The sequence below is a fragment of the Carassius auratus genome, chromosome 3, assembly GCF_003368295.1.
Source record: "Carassius auratus strain Wakin chromosome 3, ASM336829v1, whole genome shotgun sequence".
Lineage (NCBI taxonomy): Eukaryota > Metazoa > Chordata > Actinopteri > Cypriniformes > Cyprinidae > Carassius > Carassius auratus.
In genome coordinates this window covers 6,504,448-6,532,202 of record NC_039245.1, presented here as the reverse complement: position 1 = coordinate 6,532,202, position 27,755 = coordinate 6,504,448, and the positions used below count along the sequence as shown (strand labels likewise).

The following is a 27,755-nucleotide window of genomic DNA, read 5'->3' as shown; positions in this document are numbered from 1 at the left end:
CAAATTTATATAATCCAATATATATATTTATATTTTTCTAAAACAAGTCTTATTCTTAGATAATTTTCTTGGAAAACAAGGCAAGCACCCTTCTTACATCTGTATTATAATGCTGACAGTTTGTGATCATTTTGGCCTAATCACATGTTAATTCCAGGTGTAAATGGGGTCTTAAAACTTGAGGGTTAATTCTGTAGGTCTGGGAGTTGGTGTGGTTTGATTGTGTATGACCTGATGGACACACTCAGCCGATACCAGCAAACAACTAAAGAAATTCACCATGCAGAATTCGCATAGAAGAAAAAAAGAGAGAGAAACTGAAAGATAGTTGCAAAAGTTCGTGCCTAGCATGCATCACCAGGACTGAATCTATAAAAACAAACAAAAATACTCATCCGTGAACAGCATTTGAGAGAAGCACATTTCTTCAGCAGACCTCTCTCTTCATCACTCACAGTCATGCACACAACAGAGAGAGAAAAGAGAGGTCTGTCCAGGCTTCAGAGAGGATGTGTGGGTTAGCACAGATATATGGTCCAGGAAGAAGGACGTGCAGAGTGGGGTGCTTTGCAGTGGCACAAACCCTGGACCCCTGGCTTTCATCGGACCTTGTGCAATCTCAATAATCTCATTAGAACCTGCCCTTCTCATAAATGTTTGAATTTGACCCTTTTCACTATCAAACGCTATCAACACTGACACCTTGAGGCTTGGATGCAGAATTGCATACAATCAAGGGTTTTCAGTTACTGACTCATCTGTAGAAAACAACAACAACTTGGAAGTAAGATGTAAGATTTCAGATTCATTAGCCACTATGTAAATAAGTATAAGAAGAAGAGTATGTGCAGTAAATGTTATTGGTATTTGTACAATTTGTGCTACAAAACTGTGTGTTTTTATCATAATCAGTGTTTGGGAATGTTACTTAAATTTTTATAGAAGGCAACAGTATGTATTTTTAAAAAATAATAATATTTAGAAAGTTATTTTTTTGTTGTTGTTGTTGTTGTTTTTTTCTTTTTTTTTTTTTACTGTGGACTGGTAGTTGTTCCATCATCATTTTGCATTCGTACAAGTATATACCAGTATACTCAATAACACATTTAAACATTCATTAATATAAAAATATTAATAATATGTGACCCGTGATGGCAAAATGGGTCGGAATGCGCATGGGCTAATTTTGAGCTACCTGCAAAGAAAAAAAAGGTGAAAAATTTTCACAAAAATTTGTTAATTATGCCCTCGTCTAGGGATCCCAATGCTCCAAACAATAATTTGTTTCTTACACTGACTGTCATCATAAAGGTGTTACATGAAAGGTAATTTTCAAAAATCCATAATAGGGTTATTTTAAGTATTGACGCATACATAATCTGTTATGTCTTAAGTGAACATTCAGGGAACTGTTGAAAAAAACAAAAAAACAAACATCTGATGTGTAGCATTATATTAGATCCGTGTATTACAATAGGGCTTAATATAAGCCCCTCATTAATGTTAATCTAACAATAAAAGAATCTCTCGCTGCTTTTGATTAAACTGTTTTTGTAGTTTTAACAATACATTTATTTGTAATGGACACACTAAAGGAATTTTTTACATTTGATTATTTTGTTTTTCTTGAATGCTTTTATTCAGACGTGAAATTAAAAAGGTAATGCACTTTTTTCTTATATTTGTTCTACTGTTTTTTTTGCATCTGTTCATATCTATATTAACAAATATAAATAAAAAATAGCTATATTGTGACTATTAATCTAGAAATTATTATTACGAGAAAAAGATGCAATGTTGCAGGTGATTTAAAGAAAACTTTAACTCGATTATTCTTGAAACTGACTTCAAACGGGGGTAACAGATATAACTCATTTTTGAAAAATTGCTCATTTTGACTCATTTTGCCAGAACAGGTCACATTCAATAACAAATAAAAACACTCTAGGCAGTCCCTCTTTCCCCCCTTTAACCCAATGAACATCAAAAGATCTCTGCATGTCTCTGCTCAAAAACACAGTCACACGTATACACACACACACACACACACACACACACACATAACAGATAATTGCACTCGCAGAATGGTCCAGAGACAGAAAGACAGATGCTAGAGTCAGAGTCAAACAGAGAGTGATAATGGAAAGAAAGTAATAATGAATGAGAGGTTGCACATACAGTGAGATTATCTCTCCGGTGCCGTCCTTTCCTCCGTGGCTGCTGAACAGCCATTTCCATACAAACACAAGACACACCACAAATATGTCCATTCAAATACACACACAGAAAGCACATAGGGCCGCATTTACACAAGACAAAGCACATTAACAGTGGGTGACCCCAGGCATGAGAGAGAAGGAGAGAGACAGAGAGATTGTACTCAAAAGAAGAAAAAGTTGGAGATGGGGTTTCATGCAGGAGTAAACGAGGATGGGGAGGACAAAAAAGAGAGGAAAAGGGGAGGAAAATAAGAAAAGAAAGATATAAATGAGGAGAGAGAAGAGAGACATAGAGAACCTGGTTAGACACGGAAGCAGTGGAGACAGAAAAGACACTTACCACAGCAGCACACACACTGAAGACCAGAGGCAGTGTTAGAGACACGTCACAGTACACCACACAGAATGATACAGTGAGGAACAGTACAGTGATCACGACACACAGTGGCCATAGAGAGGTATACTACTACAACACTGCACACACATACAGTACATATAGCACGAGACCACACCAACAAAACTCTCTTGTTTCTAAAATAGATCTAAATCACTATTACACATTGAGGGTTGTACAAGGGTTTACGCGTAAGTACAACACATATACTACCGTTCAAATGTTTGGGGTCGGCAAGATTTTTTAAAATATTTTTGAAAGAAGTCTCTAATGTTCATCAAGACTGCATTTATTTGACCAAAACAGTAAATTAGTAAAACTGTGAAAATTATTACAATTTAAAATTATTGTTTTCAGTTCTATTATAATTTTTAAATGTTATTTATGCCTGTGATATAAAGCTGAATCAAAACTTTAAACAAACAAACATAAAAAAAAAAATTAACTGACCTCAAACCTTTGAACAGTACTGTACTTACATAAACTCGGGAGACATAAACGCACACAGACACATGGTCACACAAATCCACATCTCAGTACCAACTCCCATGTTATTGCTTGCTTCAGCCTCAAATTTCACTGAGCTTTATGACCCTGAATGACACACAATTAAAACTTGGCCAAAGCTTAATCACAACAAAAATAGAAAGGAAGCACTCAAAGTAATACTGGGCTGTAATTAATTACTTAAAATAACATATTTTTATAGTAAAGACAATGCAAGAACAGTGATTTTTAGTTAGTATATTAGGGTCTGTATGAATGAGGAGGAGGCAGCTACTCAAAGGCCAGTGGTGTGAAACATTAAATAATAATAAATAAATAAAAAAATACACTTAAATTATACCCTGCTATAGACTTGCATTAAATATGCATCATAAATAAGGAGGGAGCATGTTGTAAAATGCTAGATATCATCTATCTAGACAGTTATTATAATTAAGATTGTGTTTGAATGTGAAAAGATTTATTCTTGAATGCATCACATATATTCAAACACGTGCTGATAATCTTTAAATGCATATTTATGATGGCATGCAGATGAAACTATTTCATACTGACTGATCAAGCTTAGTTTTTTGTGAGTGCCTCAAGGATCTGTTCTGGGCCCAATTAGTTTTTTCACTGTGCAACATTAAAAGGCTTATCCTATATAAACTAACATTTTTCTTCAGAATTATTCACTGTTCCAAACATTAATATACTACACAGTGCTGTTGCTAGGAATTCTGGGCACTGTGCACTGAATTTGCTATGGGGCTCCCTCAAAATCACAATTGGGTGCTTGCAATTCCAAAATCACATTCAGTTGATTCACGCTTGAACAATCATGTACAGCGTGGGGGCTGGGGTGTCGGGGTGGTGTATGTCATCCCTGAGACTCAGTTCCACTATAACCTTATGTCTACATGCCCAAAGTATGTAAACATCTGAACATCTGTCCCTAATGAAAAATGTAATTCATGCTGCTATATCATTTTACACATTTCAGCTCATTTGATTGCACTGGCTGTATACTTGACTTAATGCACCATTTAGCCATGTAGTGTCGTTATGACTTAGCGTCTTAACATAATTGACTCGTTTTGTGTAATTCACCCTCACGCTTGCCTGTAAAGGATATCCATCCATTGCATATGCTACAATGAGTTCTCTTTGCTTTATCTGATCAATGGGCACATTTGTTTAATGCAAAGGCAGGAATGAAAAGTGGAATGTTTGGAGGGAAAAGAAAGGAAGGACTGATGTGAAAAGGGGGTGGAAGAAAAGGAATGGGGAAAACACGAAGGAATGACAGGATGAGGCGCTCACTTGGTTGTCTGCTGGGAGTCGAGGCATGGAAGCAGCCCTGCCATGGCCTTCCATCGGCAGATAGTGCTCAGTGTCCGAGTACTCGTCCTGCCCCATCTCTCTCATCTCTACTGTCTGCAGAAACAGAGGGAGACCATGCATGACTGCCCAGGGACAGCAGGCAAGAGCGAATGCCATGGGCCTGAGAGACAGGCCTAAGCACAGTGGATGGAAGGAGGACATCTCCATCTTCATCTCTCCCTTCATCCTGTGGGGAGATGCAAGCGTAGCAGGACAGTCCTGCCCTAGCCTCTGTTCTATATGTAACTGCTGTTGGGTTTGCAAAAAGTAGGATCTGATGCTGTTAGCTGGATAAATACATGCAGGACAGGATAACTGAGAGAAGATCAGGAGATGATGGTATTAGAAACTACTCTCTCTCTCTCTCTCTTAGATCATGAACAGGATCTACTGTGAACCAGCTTCAAATGCATAGACACTCAAAGGACTGGGCGATTTTTCCAATTTAATGATTAATTCAAATTAAATTTTTGTCACAATTTAATTTTTTATAAATCGAGGAATCACAATTTTGAATAGAAATATTCCCAAACTTAACTACCCCCCCCCCCACACACACACCAAAAATACTAATAAAAATAAATAAATATAGGGCACAAATTTTATGGACCCTGTATTTGTTTTGTTTTTTTTGTCATTTTGGAGATTAACAACCCCAGTCTTCAATTCTCTGTCATTATGTTGAGCGCTCTGGATATTCTTCAAAAGTTCACTATGTTTCAAAGAGAAAAAAAAAATAAAATGAGCCTTGATTGACATTGATGGTGTTTTTAATTTTTCAGTTTTAATTTTTTTTGTGTGAACTATGTCTATAAGCTATAAGCTATAGCCCCCCCCCCCCCCCCAAAAAAAAGATATATATACTCAGTGAGCAATATTATCGTACCGTTTCTCACCTTCATCTGCTCAGTAAGGTTTGACTTTTTCTAATCAATTTTAGAACGGTGTTTTGCAGGTTTTCTTTTGTTTCCTACTTCTTATGAATCACTTAGGCTGTCTTTCTTATTGATTAGCTTTGAATAAAAGTGACTGCTGTTCCTGACATGAATTTAATGAATAGTTGAGCTGGGTAGGAGTGTCTCACTTCCTGACAGTATAATGGCGCTCAAGACTGCAGAAGGGTTTAAACATCCTTCCCAGACAGCCAAATATGGATGCATATATTCAATGACATGAGCTTCACCATACAAGGCAGACATGTGAGAGATATTAAAAGAATATAAACAGTAACAGAAGGACACACAGACTGAAGGAAAATATAAGAAAGAGAATAAGACAGTGTGGACGATAGTCCACCGAATTCAGTCTTTACTCAGCAACAGAGAAGGGGCTTTGTTGCTGTCTGCCAATGAGATGCACATGGATGAAGGATAGACAGACCAGCCATTCAGGGTTATGAAAACACACCGCTCGAATGGACACCCTCCACAAAAGACTGTGAATATCTGATTTACTGTCTTATTAAGGCAGAGAAAACATTATTGATCCAGTGAGACGTCCAATGGTTTGACACTACAAAAACGTTCTGAACTCTAACAAATATAATCATGCTGTGAGGAAGTTATATACTGCTGGGGAATTCATAAAGTAACAAAAAAATGGCTCTCATGTCCCAAAAATGTTTTTTTTTTTTTTCCACACTTTATTTTTTTACAAATTTTTTTCACACTACCCTTAAGTCATTTTCATAAATTTAAGCATTTACATAGGTACCCTCACCGAATATTGTAAATGAGGCTCTGTGTACCTGAGATTGTCTGCAGTTATCTGCAGTGTTGTCTGGGTTTTGGCCTTCAGGACTCCAGCTTCCTGCTTTCTGAGACATCTCTTGGGCTCGTGCCGTCACCCATGATTGGCTCTCCGGGATCCTGTCATCAACAGGCCTGACAAGACACCCATGTTTAGTCAGATTACAAACTCTCTACACTCCGTGAAGGGCTCAAGGCTCTGGTTTGTCACTCATTGTGGTTTAGATGATCTTTCTCATTAGATGTCTAGAGCCAGCGACAGGGAAAATGGTGCACAGTGGCCCAGATAACATTTGTTATTTGGGCATATATATATATTATATTATAATATATTAACATATTATATTTTTTTCATCATGTCATTAACTATGAAAATTATACTATATTCTTTAACATTGGGATAGAGACTAGGGAGGGAATGGAGAGGATGCTACTCACAGATGATTTACAGGTTGTTGTTGTGTTTCAGGAAGGCCAGTGAGTCCCTGTCCCACATCCTGGCTTGGAGATGGTGGCTCCAGACGCTGAAACATTAATGGCGTTCGATTCTGTGTAAGATACAACATGGCCTACAGCTGGTATCAGGCAAGCTGATGGGAAAATGGGGTTGGGGAAAAAATATGGGATGCAGAGCATCCCATGTGCGAATGGGGAGGGAATCCAGTAGCGGTCAGTCAGGAGGCATTCCAGGAGAATTATGGGTAAATGGGTATCCTTTGAGTTGTTTTGCCTGAAATGTGCCGATGGTAACATGCTGAGCATTCATTTACTTTCACTGTCCCAGTAAATGAACAGTATCTGTAATCAACTGGCTGCTAAAGAGTGGTGATAGATCATAATATCATTCAGTAGACAGTAGACAGTGGGCTGTTTGTTAGCTAGGAGCTCATCTGTATGATATAGTGTATACCTAAACAGAGACAAAATTAACTTTTAGCAGATCTTTCAAAAGTTTAGGGTCAGTAAGATTTAATATATACTTTTTTATATTTAATTTATATTTTTATTCAGCAAAGAAACATTGAATACATCAAAAGTGTCAGTAAAGACATTTATAATATTATGAAAGATTTATATTTCAAATTGTTTTCTTTTGAACTTTCTATTAATCAAAGAATCCTGGAAAAAATAAAATAAATCATGGTTTTGACAAAAAATACTAATCCGTTTTTAACATTGATAGTAATAATAAAAAAAATTATTGATGACCAAATCAGCATATTAGAAGGATTTCTGACGCATCATGTGACACTGACGACTGGAGTAATTATGCTGAAAATGCAACATTGTCTTCACAGGAATACATAGCTTTTTAAAAGTATTAAAATTGAATACGGTTATTTAACATACAAAATATTTCACAATATTACATTTACTTTTACGTCATTTGAAGTATTTCAAAAACATTTGCAAAAATCATACTGACTCTAAACATTTCAAATGCCTTTTCTGCGAAAACAGATAAAAAATCTTGATGTCTCATCCTGTACTACAGAGATTGTTTGTCCAATCAAATATTTTATAAAATTAGAATGTCCTTCCCCTAGATAGCATCACCAAAATGAGTAGAAAGTCACATATCATAGCTGTGATGTGATTACAACCAATAGGCTATTTAATAAAATAGGGGCAAGCCTTTTGATAATGTACCACCCAAACTTTTGATTTGAATGAATATAGATCAAACAACTACTATTAAAAAAATAAGCTTATAATACTTTGTTTCTCTTTACAGCCATTTTTTTGTGTATTCAAACAATAAAGCATGTAATGCATGTAGTATGTAAAGTCAGGTTTCATATTAAAATCTGATGAGAGGAATTAATAGTTGATAAAACAATGAGAGCTGATAAAAGAAAAGGAATCATCTGTGAACAACATGCACAGATCGAGTTTGTACTTAATACTATCTAATGGATGAGTCACTCAGGACACTGTATGAGAAAAAAAGCTTAGCAAGTTCAGTGATATCTGCCAAAACTGCTACATCCACTTGAAACCTCACATTAGCACTAAGATTGTACATGCCAGCCCCATGTCTACAAAACTGTGTTTGACTTCATGTGGATGTATAGTTGTGGATCACACAAGAACAACACAGTATAAAATGTAGATAAGGCCCATGTTGCATTACATTCTATTATTTATACTAATATTCATCATCAATGAAAACACATGTACATAAAAATAAAATAAAATGAATCATATAATAACACACAATACATCATAAAATCACATCATCATATAAACCGCTGACGAAACTGAAGTGTATTTTGTGTTTGACTGCTAAAATAATAAATAACTGAAACAATGATTTTGTATACTCTTTCTGCAACCATAACCAAAGTAATGGCTAATAATCAATAGTTATTGAACCACTGCGATTTAATTACAGCAGGACACACACTGTTCTGTGATTCAGCTGGAAGACATACTTAAAACAACCCATCAGACATACTGAAATATTAAACCACCCACTCCAAGTGACTTCATAAAATGAGGAACTTAGTCACTCAGTCAATAAGTTTGTCAATGAATTATTAACTAGAGGTTTATGTGGAAGAGAGTAATCATGCAATGCAATACTTTACAGATTGTAAAAACCTTTTAAGGGGGCAGCCACTTACATGACTTCCCAGGTTTACTCTGTTTCCTTTCACTTCCTGGAAGGATGCCACAAATATCATCCATGTGATTTAAAAGTCACCAATGTGATTTAAATCCTTAGATATTGATTGTAGGTCCAATTTTGTAAGAAAGATGAGTTGTGGCCTTCCTTCATTAAATACATTTAGCATTTATAGTTGTTTTTACAGCAACTACACTGTGCATTCAGCATTCAGTGCAGAAAGAGGCCTGAGTTTTTAAATCCTGACAGAGCTTAAAGGTGATGTGCGTAATTTTATCAGTGTTAAAACATTATCCTTGTCCGAGCCTAAAGTAAAACAAAAATTGTGATGGACTTTCTTCTCATATTGTAATGTACATCCAAGAGAAACATGAGAGAAGAAAAATGTATGGCAGGACTTGATTTTGTCCATCTAGAATTAATTGGATTGTTGTCGTTTGCTAATTGCTGTGATCTAACATGATTGAGAGGTTGCTGGGGTGTAGGGATTTTTGCCCAGCCCTCACACCAATACACACAACATGCTCCAGAAGAAACATCATTGGAGGAAAGAGGTATGTATTGTTTTAATATAAAAAATTTGAGGGCACATAAACTAAGTTTGGTGTGGGACTGCCTTTTTGTCTGCCCAATAGCAGTTGACAAAGTTTGAAGCAGCCATTTGTACACAATTTCCATTTGGTGAAACTAAAAGTGCAGAAATTACACTAAGGACCTTCATTCGGGAACTACTGGCAAATTGAGGGTTAAAGGGATAGTTCACCCAAAAAATGAACATTTGATGTTTATCTGCTTACCCCCAGGGTATCCAAGATGTAGGTGACAATTGAGATTGCAGATATAGTGTCAATGGTCAATTTGAGAGATAGAAGACAGTTCGGACATTTCTTGAATCGGAGGTAATGAAACCCTGATATAAATACTGTTCAGTTTCTTGCACAGACCGATCGTTTTGTGTCTTTACACATCAATGAATCATCACGAGCCACAAGGTTAAATTTTTTTTTTTTTATTGTATGTTTTAGCCGTGACTCCCATCCATTTACATTATAGAACTGACAGACTGCAACGTTTTGAGTTTAAAATCTCTGTTTGTGTTCTACTGAAGAAACAAAGTCCCCTACATCTTGGATGCCCTGGGGGTAAGCAGATAAACATCAAATTGTCATTTTTGGGTGAACTATCACTTTAACGGCTCACTCTCCAAGGTGCTTACAACTACCTCCTGAGTTAGGCAGGGCTGTGTTCTGGCCCCAGCACTTTTCTGCAGAGCCATGGATTGTATCATTAAGTGAATAGCATCACAGAATGGAGTTAAGTTGCCAGAACATGATTTCACTGACCTAGACTACGCAGATGATGTCGCATTGCTAGACAAATCTGCATCGGAATTGGTAACATCTTTTGAGCATTTTGAGTGAGAGGCTTCCCATCTTGGCCTACACGTTTCATGGCAAAAAAACTAATTGCAGAGCCTGAGGGGCAGTTCACATATCTGGGGAGTGTACAAAACTCAAATGGAAGGTGCATACTGAATTGGTCTGGTTGCTTCATCAATGAGGTTCTACTCCTCCTGTGTGTTGCCAACACTTCTGTAGGTTTACCAACAACCACAGACATAATTGCTTGTCAGCACACAATAATTTCTCAATAGCTTCTCACTGAGAATGTTCTTTAAACAACATCAGCACATCCACTGGCATGTAACTGGCTCACTATTTAAGATACAAGTGTGTTTACATATCAGAGTCGATGATGAAAATGTGCATTTAGCACAACTTAAGACTGCCATAGCTCATTGTGGGCTGAGATTGTGATTGCAGGGTGAGAGGAAGACAGCATACCTGTTCATCGTGGATAGCCTGTGTCCGTTTGGCTTTACTTTGCCGATAGTACTCCATGATCATCATGGCAGCATAAATCTTTCCCACTGTCAAGTCTGTCGCTGCTGAAAAAAGGACAAGTTAACCTGCACAATTAGACAAGGTGAGATGGACCCTGAGCAAGGAGGATGGGGGTGAGGACGGGACGTGCACAAGACAAACGCAGACGCACAAACTCACATGCACAAACAAAGAAAGTGTCAAATCGACACGTACACAGAGCCAATGGTCTTTTCACAAGCAGACTGATTAAAATGGCTAAAACTTTTTACACACTTAATTTTTATGATCAATATTTGAAATACTCTGTTTCTACTGTTTTAAGTGCAAAGGTATTGCAGGAACTGTCAGCAATCTACAGCATAAATCTTTGCTTTTTTTATGGAACCGAGTCCACATGGAGAAGTTACTAAGAGTAACTTCAGACTAGGTTTACATGCCATGCTTAGTGGTATTTAAAGCCATGGTCACCACCTCTGTAAAGGATCTGCATAAAACAATGAAAATAAAAAATTAGCATCAAACAATACAGTTCTAAATTACTACATGCTTGCTGCAAACTCGTCTAACACATACTTTCATATTACTAGCATTATGACTTTGCCAAAAGCTTTATTGCCTAATGTGTGACAGTAATGCCACCTCATTATCTCATGCTTTATTTGTAGCATCTAGCTAGCATTAGACTAGCTAGTTTTAAGCAAATCTCATACGATCAGCACATACATTTCATTTGGTTGCATATCAGTGGTGCATTATTTATTTATTTTATAAGGCCTATTTTATTTATTTTTTTATTAAATAATACTGTTTTACGTACATCTTGTCAGGAATCTCATAACCCTGTAGTGAAAAGACATCTATAGAGGGTTGATCTATAGTAAGGCACCCCCTGGTCTCAGGCATAGTGAGCTGGACATACACAAACGTGTGTTATCAATGTATTTTGTAGCACTTAAACATAGACTGTCTTAAAATATCTTTGTTAACATGTTTGTGTGCAAATATGGAGTTGTAAGTAAAGGGAGGGAAGGAGCTAAAGCTAAAGCTAAAGGCAACACATGTGCTTGTAAAACAGTTTTCAAGGGTTTTTACTGCACTAAAGACCAAAGTAAGCACAAAGTAATTCAGTATTTATGTGCACACTAGGGTATGCGTATTGTGTTTATGATGTACATTCTTTTCATTATGCCAGTACAGCAGATTTTTCTAGCTGTGCATACAACTACAACAAACTACTGTTAGTATTGTGTATTCACCATGGTAACTGTTGTTTCCATAACCCAAAAACACCATGTTATTTTCACTTTGTGCTATTTTGTATATGTTTAAATGACTGTGGTGGCTCATACCAACTTAACTGTATTAACAAAAACTAGTTTGGTACTCCTTTTTAATAGCCTTAATAGTATGTTAATTAAAGGGAGACAGCACTGTGTGTGTAAACAGTTTTGTGAAATACATTTTTTTTTAATTTTTGTAACAGATATGCAGGTCAGCGATTCATGGGTTAAATTCTGTTTTATAAATTCAGACTGTTGGTACTAAATGCCAGCCTGGCTGGACTTAAACTATTTACGATGCCCATGCGAGCTTCAAAGAAGAAACGAAAACCCCCAACCCAAATTCTTCCAACACTGGAGACAAAGGAACTTTTCGTATAAGTTCCTTACTTTCATTTTATTATTAATATGTATTTTAATTATGTTTATGGATTGCATAAAATGGTTAATCCTTGTTATGTGAAGAGTATAAGTTGCAAGCTTATACTTTAGGAAATGTCTTTCCTCACTTTAACTTCCTCAAAGAGAGCCATGCTTCTGCAACCCCCACTTTTGCAGGTCGTAAAGTTTACGACCACACAGGACAGGAGAGAAGCCAAGTCACTGGCTTCTTTTGAACAATGCATTCTATGGAATGTATTCATTAACTTTCTGTTTTCATGTTTTATAAATGTATTACGTATTCCCTTTTGGTACATTTAGATGTTTCCCAACATCTGCAGTGTTATCATGTGTTAAACAAATCTTTAAATGTGTAATTCGATCTAAAAATTAGATCTTTGGTCATATATATATTATGTCTAGTCTTGTTCTAATCGTCATGCTTTGACAGACCCATTTATCTAGAGCAAAGTAATGAAAAATGTATTTAATCTGGAATAATGAACTTGCTTTAATATTCCTGATGAAATCGGACAGGCCCTAAATCATCAGGGGTTTGTCTCAACCGAGACAAAGGAACTTTCCCTCCGCTTCAGATCGCGGACATTCATTGGATGCTCCCTCGAAAATGGGCGTGAACTATTTCAAGCTATAAGAATTGACCAAACAAGGTCCACCCCTCTCTTCTTGCTCTTCTTCCTCTTCCCCGTTCTCGGATACGCTGCTCTCCAACGTTTTTTCCGCGCGGCCATAGGCCGCGCTCCCAGCGCGAACCCCCTCAGCACAGGGGCTGAGAGGAAAAGCCATTTTAATGGCTCCTTTGGAAGCTTTCGTTTCGTTCGTTTTCTTTTCTTTTCTTTACTAAAGTTTATTAAACTATTCGCCTCTCCACGCAAGGAAGACGAATTCTGGAACAATGTTTGTTGAACCTTTCAAATACCGCGCGAGGACAGAACAAAGGACCACGTGCTCCACGCTCACGCCAAGCGCAGCGTGCACGCGCGTCACATGGCCTCCGTTTCATGGCACATGGCTGTTTCAACGCGCAAGGCTCACAAGCTCGACGCCGATCTCACGCCACACTCACATGGGACACTTCTGCAAGTATCACTTTCTCTATGGAGATTTAAATGCTGGTTTAAAGTGTTGTTATGATCTGATTTGTTGTTGGCTTCTAAAAGTTACTGACTATGATTTTCATACCTGAGCTCATTCTGTGATCTCTCTCGCTTTCTACACTTCTCTCTCTCTCTCTCGTTCTCTCTCTCTCTCTCTCTCTCTCTCTCTCTCTCTCTTTTATTTGGATTCCGTTATGTCTCTTAAATGTTTATTGTCTGTATTTTCGTACGCATATTTTACTCTGTGTGATTTGTAGTTTGATGTATTACTAGTTGAATTATTAAAACTCATATATAAAATGATTGGCTTTGGACTCCACCCCACTCACATTACGAGTCACTGAGATGTGTCTGATCTTTAGCTACAAGCTCTAAATTTAGAAACTAAATTTATCATAAGGATAGGATAATATTTTCATGGCCAGAGAATACTTTTCCTTGAATTATAAGGCGTGATAACTTTATTGAAAATTGATAAGTCTACAGTGGTGTGCAGGACATACCACGGTTTGATCTGCAGTAATTTATAGTAAGAGATATCACAATAATTGATATGAAGAATGTAATATTGACATATTAATGAGTAAATTACAGTGCCCTGTGATTAGTATTGGTATTGGCAATTGAGCTATTTTTCATAATCAATAAAATTAAATGTAACTGTCATCTGAGATATATATTAATCAAATTCTTGATTAATTATTCAAATTCCCTATATATCATTTGAGTTAATTACTATGTAAAACTCATTGTTGTTATATTTTGGTGGAGGAACGCGGCTATTTCAAACTTCGTTTTGTGAGCAATCAATCTGTGTATATGGTTTTTAATAATTTCTGCACGTCCGCTATGAAATTATGTAACGTTACTTGTGAGATAAGTCGCAAGACGCGAACTCACTCCTAACTGACTGAGGCAAAAAGCTGGTCAGTAGCACCTAGGTATTCATAGAAACTTAACAGTATAGTCACTGTTATTTTTAATGAAAGTAAACTGCAGTATAATGTTAAAAGTATCCTGTTAAGAAAGACCAAAATCTTTTTACAGTGAGAACATTTGAATATGAATGATTAAAAGATGAAGAAATCTTTTATTAGTTGCAACATGTAAATCTGAACATGAGCGATGTTCCTCTGATTCAGTAAAAAGGCCTTGTTATTAAATATCGTTATTGAATTCGTGGTAAACCACAATAATATTCAAAAATAAAACGATAAAAACTCCTGGTCTAAAATTGGCTTAGCTACCCGATTTTTAAACCTAAAACATTTAAATCATAAGTGCTATTTTGATAAATGTTTATTGGAGTCAACAGTTGGAAAATTCCTGTTTTTGTTACATTTGTGTTTCGGAAGTGAACGGATCCTTCCTTCAACCTATGTTAATATAGCACCTCAGAGATTAAAACTTTCTGTTTGTTACTTGTGATTTTTGATGCAGAAAATCAGCCTGACAAATGATCAGATAAATTCTAAGTCCTATTGAAACTGTAATTCCTCTATCTAAACACCAGAGGGAAGGCGTGGGTTAGAAATTTCAGGGTACACCCTGCTTTCTGATTCCAGCTTGCGTGAGTGCAAAGCTGCCAACCTGTGGCCATTTCAGATAATGCGCTCTGATTGCTAATTTATAATCCCCTGTGATGTATATTTGAATTGGATGTCTAAATTCTCGATAATTATTTGCATTTACAGCTTTGCTCGTGCGAATATTATTACAGGGAAACAAAAGAATGTTCCCTGCCTTTGACTGTTTACATTTACTTTGAGTTTAGTTCAAACATGATTTGAATTAAAATGTAATTGTTAATAGTGGAAATCTAGATGTGTCAGGTCAACCACTGATTGACCCACTTAGAAGGTAAGCCATCTAGTGGCAGTCTCCTGTTAAATCGACTAACAGACCTCTGTCTTTTCCATTCTGTTTTGAAATTGCATGTCCACTTTTACCCTCTTTGATTAATCTCACCCTGTTTGATTAATTTCATGATCATTAATGATAACTTACAAGCTATCAATGGTTATTATAGGATATTATTCCGATTTTCCTTTTTAATTCTTACATGCTTATTTTAAATTTTGATTTAAACCAGTTTTGAATTTTTAATTTGAATTAAGTTTTCTGCTCAGCAGGTTAAAGACAGAGAAGCAGTACTTCCCCCCCTTGTGGTGAAAACCAGCTACTCCTTCTCCCTTGTTTCATTACTGTCTTTTAATTTGATGTTTATTATTTTGCTTCTCTCTTTTGACTTAGGTTATTTTGATAATTACCATTATTATCATAATTCATTTGTTTTGTTTTATCATGATTAGGTAAAGCTGTTACCTTTCCTCTCTACATATAGTTACTCAATTGATGTTAAACAAACCAAACCTTAATTAACTTTAAGTTTCCTTAGTTCATCCTTTGTGTATTTGATTGTAGAACCCCCTTGGTGATTGGACAGTCATCTCAGGTTTCCAGTGAGCAAGGCTGCCCGACCGGTGTTACCGATACTGGCTGCGAGTGAAACTCGGTCCCTCTTGTCTCAAGAGACATCAGCAATTTTGGCACTCCAAAGGTTGTGCTAAAAGTCACAAGCCGTGCTGTCCTGCGACACGCCAGAGTAACGGAGGACCGGGGACACTGCGGTTCAGTGTTTGGGGAGCACCGGGGAGGTTGACCAAGCCACTGGTTCCCACCTGAATGACTTCAATTCAACCAGGTGAACCAAAAGTGATAAAACCTATCCACTTATTATAAGCCACAGAATATTAGATATTCCCCCGGATATATTTTAAGTGTTCTGACCCTTTTGCTTCTTTAAGCCACACCATATTTCTAGGTTTCCTACCCAGATAGCCCACTCACCTGTTGGCCCTATCTTAAAACCTAGCAGTAGGCTTAGGCCTCCTTATTCTCACTAACACGTTGTGTTTCTATTGTTTTCATCTCATTTCAAGTGTTGTGCTTCACTTTGATCTTTTTCTACCCTCTGTTCTGTTGTGATTTGTTTCTTTCATTTCACATAGAGACAGTAACCTGGGAGCCACCAACGAAGTTAAATAGTAGAGCGACCACCAGCAGCCGGTGTCATCACACGACCCGCTAGGCTACTGCCTGTCAAATCTCCATTTCAGGTCCTTCGTTGACCCAAGTTAATTGGCTACTTAACTGTCTGACTGTTTGCATCAGTCAGCCCCAAAATTCTCATAAACGGCACAGCCCGTATGAATATAGCTCGTTAAACGTAGAACGAACTTGCATTGGTCTTTTTGTGTGTGTGTGCTGTGCTTCTCTCACCGACAGAGAATCAGGATGTTCCAGGCATCCAGTCCAGCAGTCCACGGGGGCCACCTCTCGACATGGTTGAAAGCAGTGACGACCCCCTTCCTGCCCAAGGATGCCATTAACCTGCAGCACCCAGAGCAACTAGACACCGAGCTAGATGAACTGATGGCATGCGATCCAAACCAAAGCGACTACTACAGAGAACTCGCCAGGATCTTCGGAAGCCTAGTTCACATTCTCGTCGCCCAGGCACGGCTCAGTGAACGGAGCAACATCGCGGAGGAGGCCTGGAAGGACCAGGCCCCAACCCAGAGTCATCTTGATCAGCTTCTCCTCGAGACCCAGAACCAGCGCGAGAAAGAGGACGACACAGATCCAGAGCTACAGAAAGGAGTTGAAAGACTTCACAATGCCCTGCAAGATCTTCGCCTCGACACAGATCAAAGAGAACAGCTGGAGAGAGAAGCCAGAAAAGACCTCACCAAAAAACTCCAGCAAGGTGACGCTCTCCTAAAAAGAGCAGAGACTGAATTGAAAGAAAGAGACTATAAAACCTGGGCCTGCAAAACACACTTGCAAGCGGCCCAAGCTAAATTCAACAAGCTTACTCTGCAGAGAGACAAGCTCCAAGATGAACTTTACACTGTTCACACAGAACTGAGACAATTTCACAGATTACAGAGTGGCTGGATCGGAGAAACGCACACCACAAAATTTCTCCCGGGCCGCCACTCCAACCCTTTCAGCCAAGAACCCAGAGCTGGAAAAGGGGGTGTAACAAGAACCAGCTTACAAGAACATCTGTCAACAACGGAGGGAAGAGAACCCTTCCAGAGAACGCATGTCACCAAACCCTGCACTGCTCACAGAGAACTTCACAAGCTAGCCAGAAGCATCTCTACATTCATTCCAGATCCTGCAGGAGGACATGATGTTCATGCTTCTTTACAAGCCGTTGACTTTCATTTGCAAACTGTCGCCAACGTGACAGATGTGAACACATTGTACCTGTTAAAAATCACGGCCAGCCGTGATGTGCATTGCTTTCTGGATCGTCAACCAGAGACTGTCAAAGCGTACTACCAGCAACTGCTACAGACTTTGATTCTTGAATTCTCTGATCCAAACTCAGACCATGGGCTCCTTATTGCTATGGACCTCAAACAGGGCCGATTTGAAAACCCACAGACTTTCTGTAGTCCGCTACGAAACACCTACTTCGGAGCATGCAACGAACCAGGTATGGAACAGGATTTCAACTTAAAAACTCTGTTCCTCCCAAACCTACATGCCAGTTGGAGTTTTCATCTCAGAGTCCCAGCGTGTCCCCGTAACAGGACTACACAAGAGTTACGGAACTTAGCCCACAAAGCTTGCACCAAGCAAAAGACTATTTGTGAAAAGACTGTGAAAAACCCCAACGTCTCTGTCTCTGAGCACTGCTTGGAGTTAACCCTAGATGGCGCTCTACAACACCACAGTCACTGACAACCCTGTCACAGCACAAGGTGACAGCAACACCCAAGCTCCACAGTCAACACCTGCACACCCTGAACGAGACAGCACAGGTCCTCACGCCAGGTACCACAAACACAAGGTACCAGAAAATGCTGTTTTGACTACCCGCCTTCGCAGCGAGCTACACAAGACCGGTCCTCATCACCCACCGATCGTCCCACCTGCCCTAGTGCCAACATTCCTGGGCAGCCCTGTCAAAAAGGGGGTGGGTCAAAAAGGAGTCAACAGGGAAGACCTGATCGACACAGGATTAAACCTGACGGTGATCTCATCTTACCTTTTCAAAAGACTCCAATTTGAAGCTAAGAGACAAGATCGAACTCTTACACCTCAAACTTATGAACTGAATGTACAGGTGTACAGACAGGATGACATCCAGTTTGAACAGGTTGTTTCCATTCACCTGACATTCGTTCCGATGAGTCTAATACATCCCATGTATGTCCCACCAATGAACACTCATACATTGCTCATCGACAAAGACCTGCTAGAACACTTTGACCCTTTTCTGAACTTCAAACAGCTAAAAGACTTTGCTCAAGTGCGAGAACCTCTTTCTCTCCAGCCACACAGGTTGCTAGAGCCAGACTGTCAGGTCGCAGAGGTCACGGGAACTCCCACAGAGCCAGACGGTCAGGTCACAGAGGTCACGGGAACCCCAGCAGCCAGCCATGAGTACAACGCCCTAACAACAGGCCCAAGTTCAAGCCTCTGTACCTTAGTCAACAAACAGGGTACGGTGGTACCAGCTTACACCAAAGGGGTCGCTGTTCGGCTCAACCTGCAAGGTGGTCAAACCTTACACCACACGCTGGGTTTCTTCCAATCCTCACCTGAATGTGTGGAACTCGGACTCACACTTGCAAACAAGCATGTCAAACACCAACACCTGTTCCAGCAATGTGATAACATCACAAAAACACACAATGTGATCGTGTACTGGAAGAAGGTAAAAGGACACTCAAAGTTACCAAGTCTAGACGAGGACTTTAAAGATCACACTGACACCCTTGCCAAAACTGGCACACTAAACAACATTCTGTGGTCACTCCCAACCCACCCACCCACATTCAAGGTTGAAGTGATTACACACAGCACAAGAACTTTACTAGCTAAACTGCCTACCTCAGAATCGCTTACGCAGGCTCCGTTGTCTACACAGACCAACATAGCGGACATGCAGGCTTCTGAAACCTTGATAATGACTTTGATTTACCACCTCTCAGACCCCTCCATCCACCCTGGCAACCAGTCTACAGTCACTGACAACCAAAGCCCCAGACCACTGCATGATACACAAACCATGCTGCGTGCACAGAACAATATTGTGGGTTGTGCACCGTCTAACATCACAATGCCAGGGCGTGTAATGCCACGGAGCAAAAGGGGGATACTGCCAATATATTTCCATGACGCAGCATGTGCTGCACCACGCAGCACCAGAGCCACTGACACAACACTGAGGCAAGCGTCATGCCAGCAGCAAGATGTGGCAAAACATGGGCGAGGGCGAGCTAAACCCAGTCGCCGCCCACGAAGCAAAGAGACTGTCCTGTCCAACCAAAGACAGGCCTTGTTTGTTTCTTTCTCCCCTTTCTCTCTCTCTCTCCCTATTATCTGTACCAGGATGCTGCTGTGGTTTGCCGTGCCGTGCTGTCAGCCAAAGAGAGGACAGCTGCCACCGAGAAAACCGCTGAGACTCCTGACTACCGATGACAGGGCACACTACCCCAGCACTGTAACCGAATACAGCTGTACAAGGTTCCGATGGAGAGAGGACTCCCTCACTCACACTGAGGCCGATGTCAAACACCTGTTCAGCCAATATGAGAAAGTGACGGTTACACAAATGGAGTTAGCTGGACACCACCACCGCTCCAAACAGCTCCCGGGAGCTTTGCTTAGAGCCGCTGCTGCTGCCGCCAGAATGTTTAACATTGTTATGTCCAGTGTCAATGCAGCGAACCAGACTGTAAACTCCTTGAAACCACTGTTTACTGCCTTCCAGAAGGACTTTACCCAGACTCAGCTGTTAACAGCATTAACAACAGCCATGCTGTGGGAGGTTAGCTCCTCCAAAGACAGCCTAACCACGAGTAAAACCCCACCATACATGATACCCTTAAGCCTTGTGTTAACTGTGCTGTCTTACACCATCACCATGCCAGCTGACCTGCTACGAATGCACCTGGCCAACTCTCTGGATAGCGCCTTCCTACGGCACGTAAACCCCAAACAGAGAGAAGTGAACGTGCTCCTGAACCAACTCATCAGCGAGTCAAACCAAGTCTACAGACCTAAAGACATTGTCAGTGTCAGGATGTGGAAGAGCAACACCCACACCAAAACACACATTCCAAATGTGGTGGCCTACCACGACAGCAACACACAGCTGTACCTGGCCCCAAACATGCACATGTGTACTTTAACCAAAGACATTCATTATCTCTGCCTTAGCAAACCCTTCCTCAGACACAACTCTGAAGGAATCTGCGAGCTGCAACCCTGGGTCAGCGATACGCGCTGCCCTGCCGAAGCCAAGCCTCGTACACAAGTCACAGAAACGCAAGCAGAGATTGTGGGTAACAGATGGCTCGTCAACACTCCTGTGCGCTCAGCTATGCTGACCTACGACCAGCATGACACCGCCACCCGTGCCAACCTGCTGGACCAAGTACTGAAAGGATACTCAACGAGATGCAAACCTCTACAGCCAAACTCACGACAACTGTGGCTGGAGGTCTCCGATGGAATCCCCGGAAAAGGGACGCAAAGTCAAAGACAATACCGAACCTCACCAAGCTGAATCCTCAGCTTCAGGAACCACCTGTCATCATGACCCACCTGCTGCATGACCATCACGATTCACCTGTCATCTGCCCATCCGGGATGATTGCCGTCCGATGATGTCCACACAGGGACTTCATCTGACGTAAAGGGGGAGATGTAACAGATATGCAGGTCAGCGATTCATGGGTTAAATTCTGTTTTATAAATTCAGACTGTTGGTACTAAATGCCAGCCTGGCTGGACTTAAACTATTTACGATGCCCATGCGAGCTTCAAAGAAGAAACGAAAACCCCCAACCCAAATTCTTCCAACACTGGAGACAAAGGAACTTTTCGTATAAGTTCCTTACTTTCATTTTATTATTAATATGTATTTTAATTATGTTTATGGATTGCATAAAATGGTTAATCCTTGTTATGTGAAGAGTATAAGTTGCAAGCTTATACTTTAGGAAATGTCTTTCCTCACTTTAACTTCCTCAAAGAGAGCCATGCTTCTGCAACCCCCACTTTTGCAGGTCGTAAAGTTTACGACCACACAGGACAGGAGAGAAGCCAAGTCACTGGCTTCTTTTGAACAATGCATTCTATGGAATGTATTCATTAACTTTCTGTTTTCATGTTTTATAAATGTATTACGTATTCCCTTTTGGTACATTTAGATGTTTCCCAACATCTGCAGTGTTATCATGTGTTAAACAAATCTTTAAATGTGTAATTCGATCTAAAAATTAGATCTTTGGTCATATATATATTATGTCTAGTCTTGTTCTAATCGTCATGCTTTGACAGACCCATTTATCTAGAGCAAAGTAATGAAAAATGTATTTAATCTGGAATAATGAACTTGCTTTAATATTCCTGATGAAATCGGACAGGCCCTAAATCATCAGGGGTTTGTCTCAACCGAGACAAAGGAACTTTCCCTCCGCTTCAGATCGCGGACATTCATTGGATGCTCCCTCGAAAATGGGCGTGAACTATTTCAAGCTATAAGAATTGACCAAACAAGGTCCACCCCTCTCTTCTTGCTCTTCTTCCTCTTCCCCGTTCTCGGATACGCTGCTCTCCAACGTTTTTTCCGCGCGGCCATAGGCCGCGCTCCCAGCGCGAACCCCCTCAGCACAGGGGCTGAGAGGAAAAGCCATTTTAATGGCTCCTTTGGAAGCTTTCGTTTCGTTCGTTTTCTTTTCTTTTCTTTACTAAAGTTTATTAAACTATTCGCCTCTCCACGCAAGGAAGACGAATTCTGGAACAATGTTTGTTGAACCTTTCAAATACCGCGCGAGGACAGAACAAAGGACCACGTGCTCCACGCTCACGCCAAGCGCAGCGTGCACGCGCGTCACATGGCCTCCGTTTCATGGCACATGGCTGTTTCAACGCGCAAGGCTCACAAGCTCGACGCCGATCTCACGCCACACTCACATGGGACACTTCTGCAAGTATCACTTTCTCTATGGAGATTTAAATGCTGGTTTAAAGTGTTGTTATGATCTGATTTGTTGTTGGCTTCTAAAAGTTACTGACTATGATTTTCATACCTGAGCTCATTCTGTGATCTCTCTCGCTTTCTACACTTCTCTCTCTCTCTCTCGTTCTCTCTCTCTCTCTCTCTCTCTCTCTCTCTCTCTCTTTTATTTGGATTCCGTTATGTCTCTTAAATGTTTATTGTCTGTATTTTCGTACGCATATTTTACTCTGTGTGATTTGTAGTTTGATGTATTACTAGTTGAATTATTAAAACTCATATATAAAATGATTGGCTTTGGACTCCACCCCACTCACATTACGAGTCACTGAGATGTGTCTGATCTTTAGCTACAAGCTCTAAATTTAGAAACTAAATTTATCATAAGGATAGGATAATATTTTCATGGCCAGAGAATACTTTTCCTTGAATTATAAGGCGTGATAACTTTATTGAAAATTGATAAGTCTACAGTGGTGTGCAGGACATACCACGGTTTGATCTGCAGTAATTTATAGTAAGAGATATCACAATAATTGATATGAAGAATGTAATATTGACATATTAATGAGTAAATTACAGTGCCCTGTGATTAGTATTGGTATTGGCAATTGAGCTATTTTTCATAATCAATAAAATTAAATGTAACTGTCATCTGAGATATATATTAATCAAATTCTTGATTAATTATTCAAATTCCCTATATATCATTTGAGTTAATTACTATGTAAAACTCATTGTTGTTACATTTTCTATATAAAAAGTGGGTCATGGCTTGGGAAAATGTTGGTCCCATGACCAAAACAGTTGAGAAGCGCTGCCTTACACAACTACCCTCTTGGTTCATTTGCATGTATAGGCCTCTCATCTATTTATACATTTTCCCTTTGCAAACTGCAATCAGCGATGTTAGTGCCATTATTGGAATAATACTTTCTGCATCGCTTTCAGTGTCTACGATTCATTCTCAGTGAATTTCTTCTTCTGTGATCAGTCTCCAGTCTGAATCTGTGTGGTATATATATATCTATAAGGGCCTAAAATGAAACTAAGGGAGCAGGCCTGGACCATCAGGGGGTGCAGAGCAGTGAGTGGGCTGGTTGAGAGAAGCTGTCCTCGGGTGGTAAAAGAGAGACATTGTGAACACACCAACCTCCTGGGTAACTTACACTTGTGGGGTGTCACCAGAAGGTCCAGATTCTTCTGAGATAGATTGGGCCATATCGCCATCATCTCCTTCCTTAGTTCAGCATCCATCTGGTGCTTATCTACACCTCCTATTTACATAGCAACAGGTACACACACATATATGCAAACATCTTTCCACAAAAACACATACTGTACACACCAATTTTGTTAATGTTTGAACAATGTATTATCAAATCTTATGTAGAAGTACTGTGCACAAAATCTCATTATCATTATATTAAAGTGGGGTCCCAAAAGGTTTTTTTTTTTTTTTGAGGTTTGACTTTCCAAGTTTAGACTAGATGTGAATCTCCACAGTACTTAAACGGCTATAGGAATAGCTATAGGCAAATATATCATCTGTTCAAACAACAGGAATGAATGAGGGAAGAAAGAAAAAAGGGGTGCCAAACCTTCCCCACCCTTGGCGATCTTGATGTCCAGAGCCGTTCGGATTAAGGCCATAAGGGTGGAATTAAAGTGCACTGTGTTGTCATCGGCAACTGGCAGGTCCATCCTCAACAGTCTCTGTGAAGAGCCAATCAGGACCAGTTAGAGCAGTGCTACTGAAATATATGTGTGCTTTGAACCTCCATGGAAGGGTGTGCTTTTGGTATGTGAGAGGAAATGGGAGGGGAAGGGAAGGAGGGATTTTCAGGATTAGCTCTGTGACCTTTGATACTCAGTGCAAGAATTAATTTAGAGCTGTTCTAGTGTGGTAATCATGGCTAAAGACGAGAGTGATTAATAGCTCTTAACTGGTTGGTGACAACCCAAAAAGGGGCTGCAGGTCTGTTCTCAGAGAACAAACATATATGCTTAATGCATGTAATACAAAAACAATTGCTTACAATCAGATAAAGCCAAAATAAATAGGCTTATCCACTTTTAAAAGTGAGAAGGAAATTATTTTCTTTTGTTATTGACCTCAAATGATGTTTAATCAAACAGCATTTTATTTTCTGCAAATTGCTGTTTTGAAATCTTCACCAAATTAGCAAGATGCCAACAACGAAAGGTGGTGACATGACCTCACTCTCAAAAATCATGAACAAAACTGTGTCACTAAGGTTAAACAAATCAAATTGCATATGCAATTTTAATTTCAACAAGGATAAGATAATAAGTATATAAAGGTAAATGCTTGTTTTAAAGGATTTTGTTGTTAGCTTTGTTCTGGGTCCTGAAGCAAAACCAGTCAAAAACCACTCATTCAGATTTCCATGAAACTGAGACCGCATATGCTACAAATCAGATGCATATCTATGGTTATCTTGTTTTGTATGTTGCATCTTGTTTTCATATCAGCATCTGAGATGTCAGTCAAAGGGCTTTTCCAGGAGGAGGTTCACATATTTAACTCAGACCAGCTGATGAAGTAATAAATTAAAACACCATTACATAAATGTCAGTGTTTTAAAGCATAATTCATCCTGTTCTGATCTGGGGAAAGATTATACTTAAACACAGAATTGCATTGCACAGAGTTCAATATTACCTCAATCCTTACGTTACCACGACACCCTCTGCAATGCAATCACCCACGTTACCCAATGTCTCCCGTCCCGCTCCATCCCAGTAGAAACACTCACCCTCCACCCTCACTACCCCATTTCCCAGCATGCATCATGCAGTAACATGCATCACAGGACAAGCACCAGAGCAGCCAAAACTGAAAGCATCATCTAGTTGTTTCATTTCAGCTCATTGATTTAGGTTTAGTAGTGGTTGCTGTCATTGAGAATCAATCATAGATGGACTACTGGATAAAACAAGAGCTCGATCCAGATTCTCTGGTCTCTCAATGCAAAAAAAAAAAAAAAGATGGGTGCAAGCTATTGGTTTAGGTTAGAGCAGCATTCTTCAGTAAAAAAAAAAAAAAAAAAAGAACAAGAAAAGGGAATGGCTTGTGAGTTGTTGTTGTGAAGAGGATGAGCTAAGAGTGAGGATTCGGCTACCTGCTGTGGAAGGGTAATACTTTAATGCTACGGATGAAAAAGAGAAAAGCAGTGGGCTGCCAGAGAGGAGTACCGGAGCAGGAATTGGTTTAGGACTGATAACTTTTACAGGACGAGTTTGGATGGTTGAGATGGTAATGATGAAAGAGACAGGACAGAGACAGTGACACCAAATTTAAAGAGAGCCCAAAAGCTTCACGAAAGTCCAAGGGCGAAGGAGAATGAAGCGAAAGATAAAGCTAGAGGAAATGTAAGAATAGAAAGCTCTACCACAGGCTGGTCACATTCTCTACAGGCGATCCTCTATTATGGGCCCTAATGTTTGACAGAGAGAAAGAGGGTGAATGCAATGGTCATGGTAAGATTCCACTGAGGTTGGGGGCAACAGAGTTCCCATTAGACGGTAAGTGACCTGTCTGATTGAATACACAGAGATTGTTGGTCTGCCACCACATGTTTATGTTGGTGGAGATCAGGGAACACTCTATGAAGCATAATATTTTATGAAATGAGAGTTCAAATGGGACAGAGAAAAATGAAGGGGGCGGGGCAAAGGTAAGCGAAAGGAGATCCCAGACTTGCAGAGGACTCATTAAGGGCGCAGATCTCCTTTCCTGCATATTATAAGCTGTCGTTCACTGACAGAAGTGTGAAATGTCAGTGTAGGTTTGCAGACAGACAGACAGAGAGAAGGAGATAGAGAGAAAAAGCTAAGGGAGTATTGTGTGGGAGGGGCCAGTGGCCTGGAAGGTGGGGCATGCAGATGATTGGCAGAATGTAAAGAGGAGGGGCTGGAAACAGATTAGAACTGCATTGACAGAAGAAAGAGAAGTGGGAAAAGGCTTATTTGTGCAAAAGAGTTGTAAAACGAGATTTGTTCCGTTGTAGTGCCATAACGCTACCCATTGATTATATGTGTGTTGTTGCATATGTGTGTGAATGTGTGCTTATCTGTGTGTAAGCGAAAAGAGAGAGACAGAGAGCTGGTCCCAAGAGGAAAGGGTCCCTAAGAGAGCGGCATCCACAGAGCTGAGGGACTCGGAGGACTAAAGCCCTTCAGGCCTTCCTACCACTGCTGCACACGCACATTTGGGGGTGTTTTGAGCGTGTGTGTTTATGACGATGTGAATATAAATTATGCATGTGTATGTGTTTACATGCGTCCCAATTTGCGTACTTATGCACTATTCTATGCCATTTTGTAGTAGTGTGTTCACACTGATAATTTCAAAAAGAGGTGCATTTCAAATACCCACATGATGCACTTACTTAACCGAAATAACGAAATGTGGAATGTTGGACAATTCATGCACTTAACTGTCGCCTCTTTTTTAACATAGCAAAGATGGAAGGACAACCAGCCTCCGAAGCTGGATTGCAAATTAACCTTATATAAGAGGACATAGTGCCTAGTATAAGTGCATAGTGTGTAGTGCATCATTTGAGACACATTTTTTGTGTTTAGTATCATACTGCATCTCAGATCTGAAATTCACTGATTGATCACTGCTGTACATTAAAGCATAAGCATTGTGCTTTAATGTATTGATAAAAATCTGAGACTTTTACGTTTCATCCTTTGAAGTTTTATTGAAAGCTATGAAAGTGTGCGCTAGTGGTTTTGTGTGTGTGTATGTTTTCATACGGTGCAAAAGTGCTGAGAAGGTTTGTCCGTTCCCGCTTCCCTGTGGATGGGCCCGCCTCAATCTAACAGCCTCGAACCTGGCCCTGCCACCAGAATCACAATAGCGCCCTCCGTCAGACAACGAAGGAGGAAAAGAACGAAAGAAAATAAAGAGAAAACACCAAAAGTACAGACACAGCGCTGGCCACTCGGAGGCCCTCTACCTTGTAGGCAACCCGTGCAGGGCACTTCTTCCCCAGGCCTAACGGAGGAGACATGTGCCTGAGCATCTCATACATATCCCTGAAACTGATTCTGCCACTGGGCAACCGAAACAAAACAAAAACCAAATGAAATGTGCATGGGAGAGAGAGAGAGAGAGAGAGAGAGAAAGAAAAGGAGTAAATAA

General features: G+C 39.9%; 1 protein-coding gene across 4 annotated transcripts in view; it reads right to left on the bottom strand.

The window, feature by feature from the left end:
* Positions 1-27,755, bottom strand: part of cacna1aa (calcium channel, voltage-dependent, P/Q type, alpha 1A subunit, a) — a 95,842-nt gene that overhangs the window by 5,949 nt on the left and 62,138 nt on the right. For 3 of the 4 annotated variants that reach the window (XM_026205430.1, XM_026205439.1, XM_026205446.1), the window contains 6 exons: positions 24,178-24,292; positions 23,746-23,853; positions 10,707-10,810; positions 6,672-6,781; positions 6,233-6,368; positions 4,426-4,539 (listed from right to left, as the gene is read on the bottom strand). In XM_026205430.1, coding sequence (XP_026061215.1) covers positions 4,426-4,539; positions 6,233-6,368; positions 6,672-6,781; positions 10,707-10,810; positions 23,746-23,853; positions 24,178-24,292 — 687 coding nt within the window. The remainder of the gene's footprint in view (positions 1-4,425; positions 4,540-6,232; positions 6,369-6,671; positions 6,782-10,706; positions 10,811-23,745; positions 23,854-24,177; positions 24,293-27,755) is intronic. The other variant, XM_026205452.1, reaches the window with a different exon arrangement.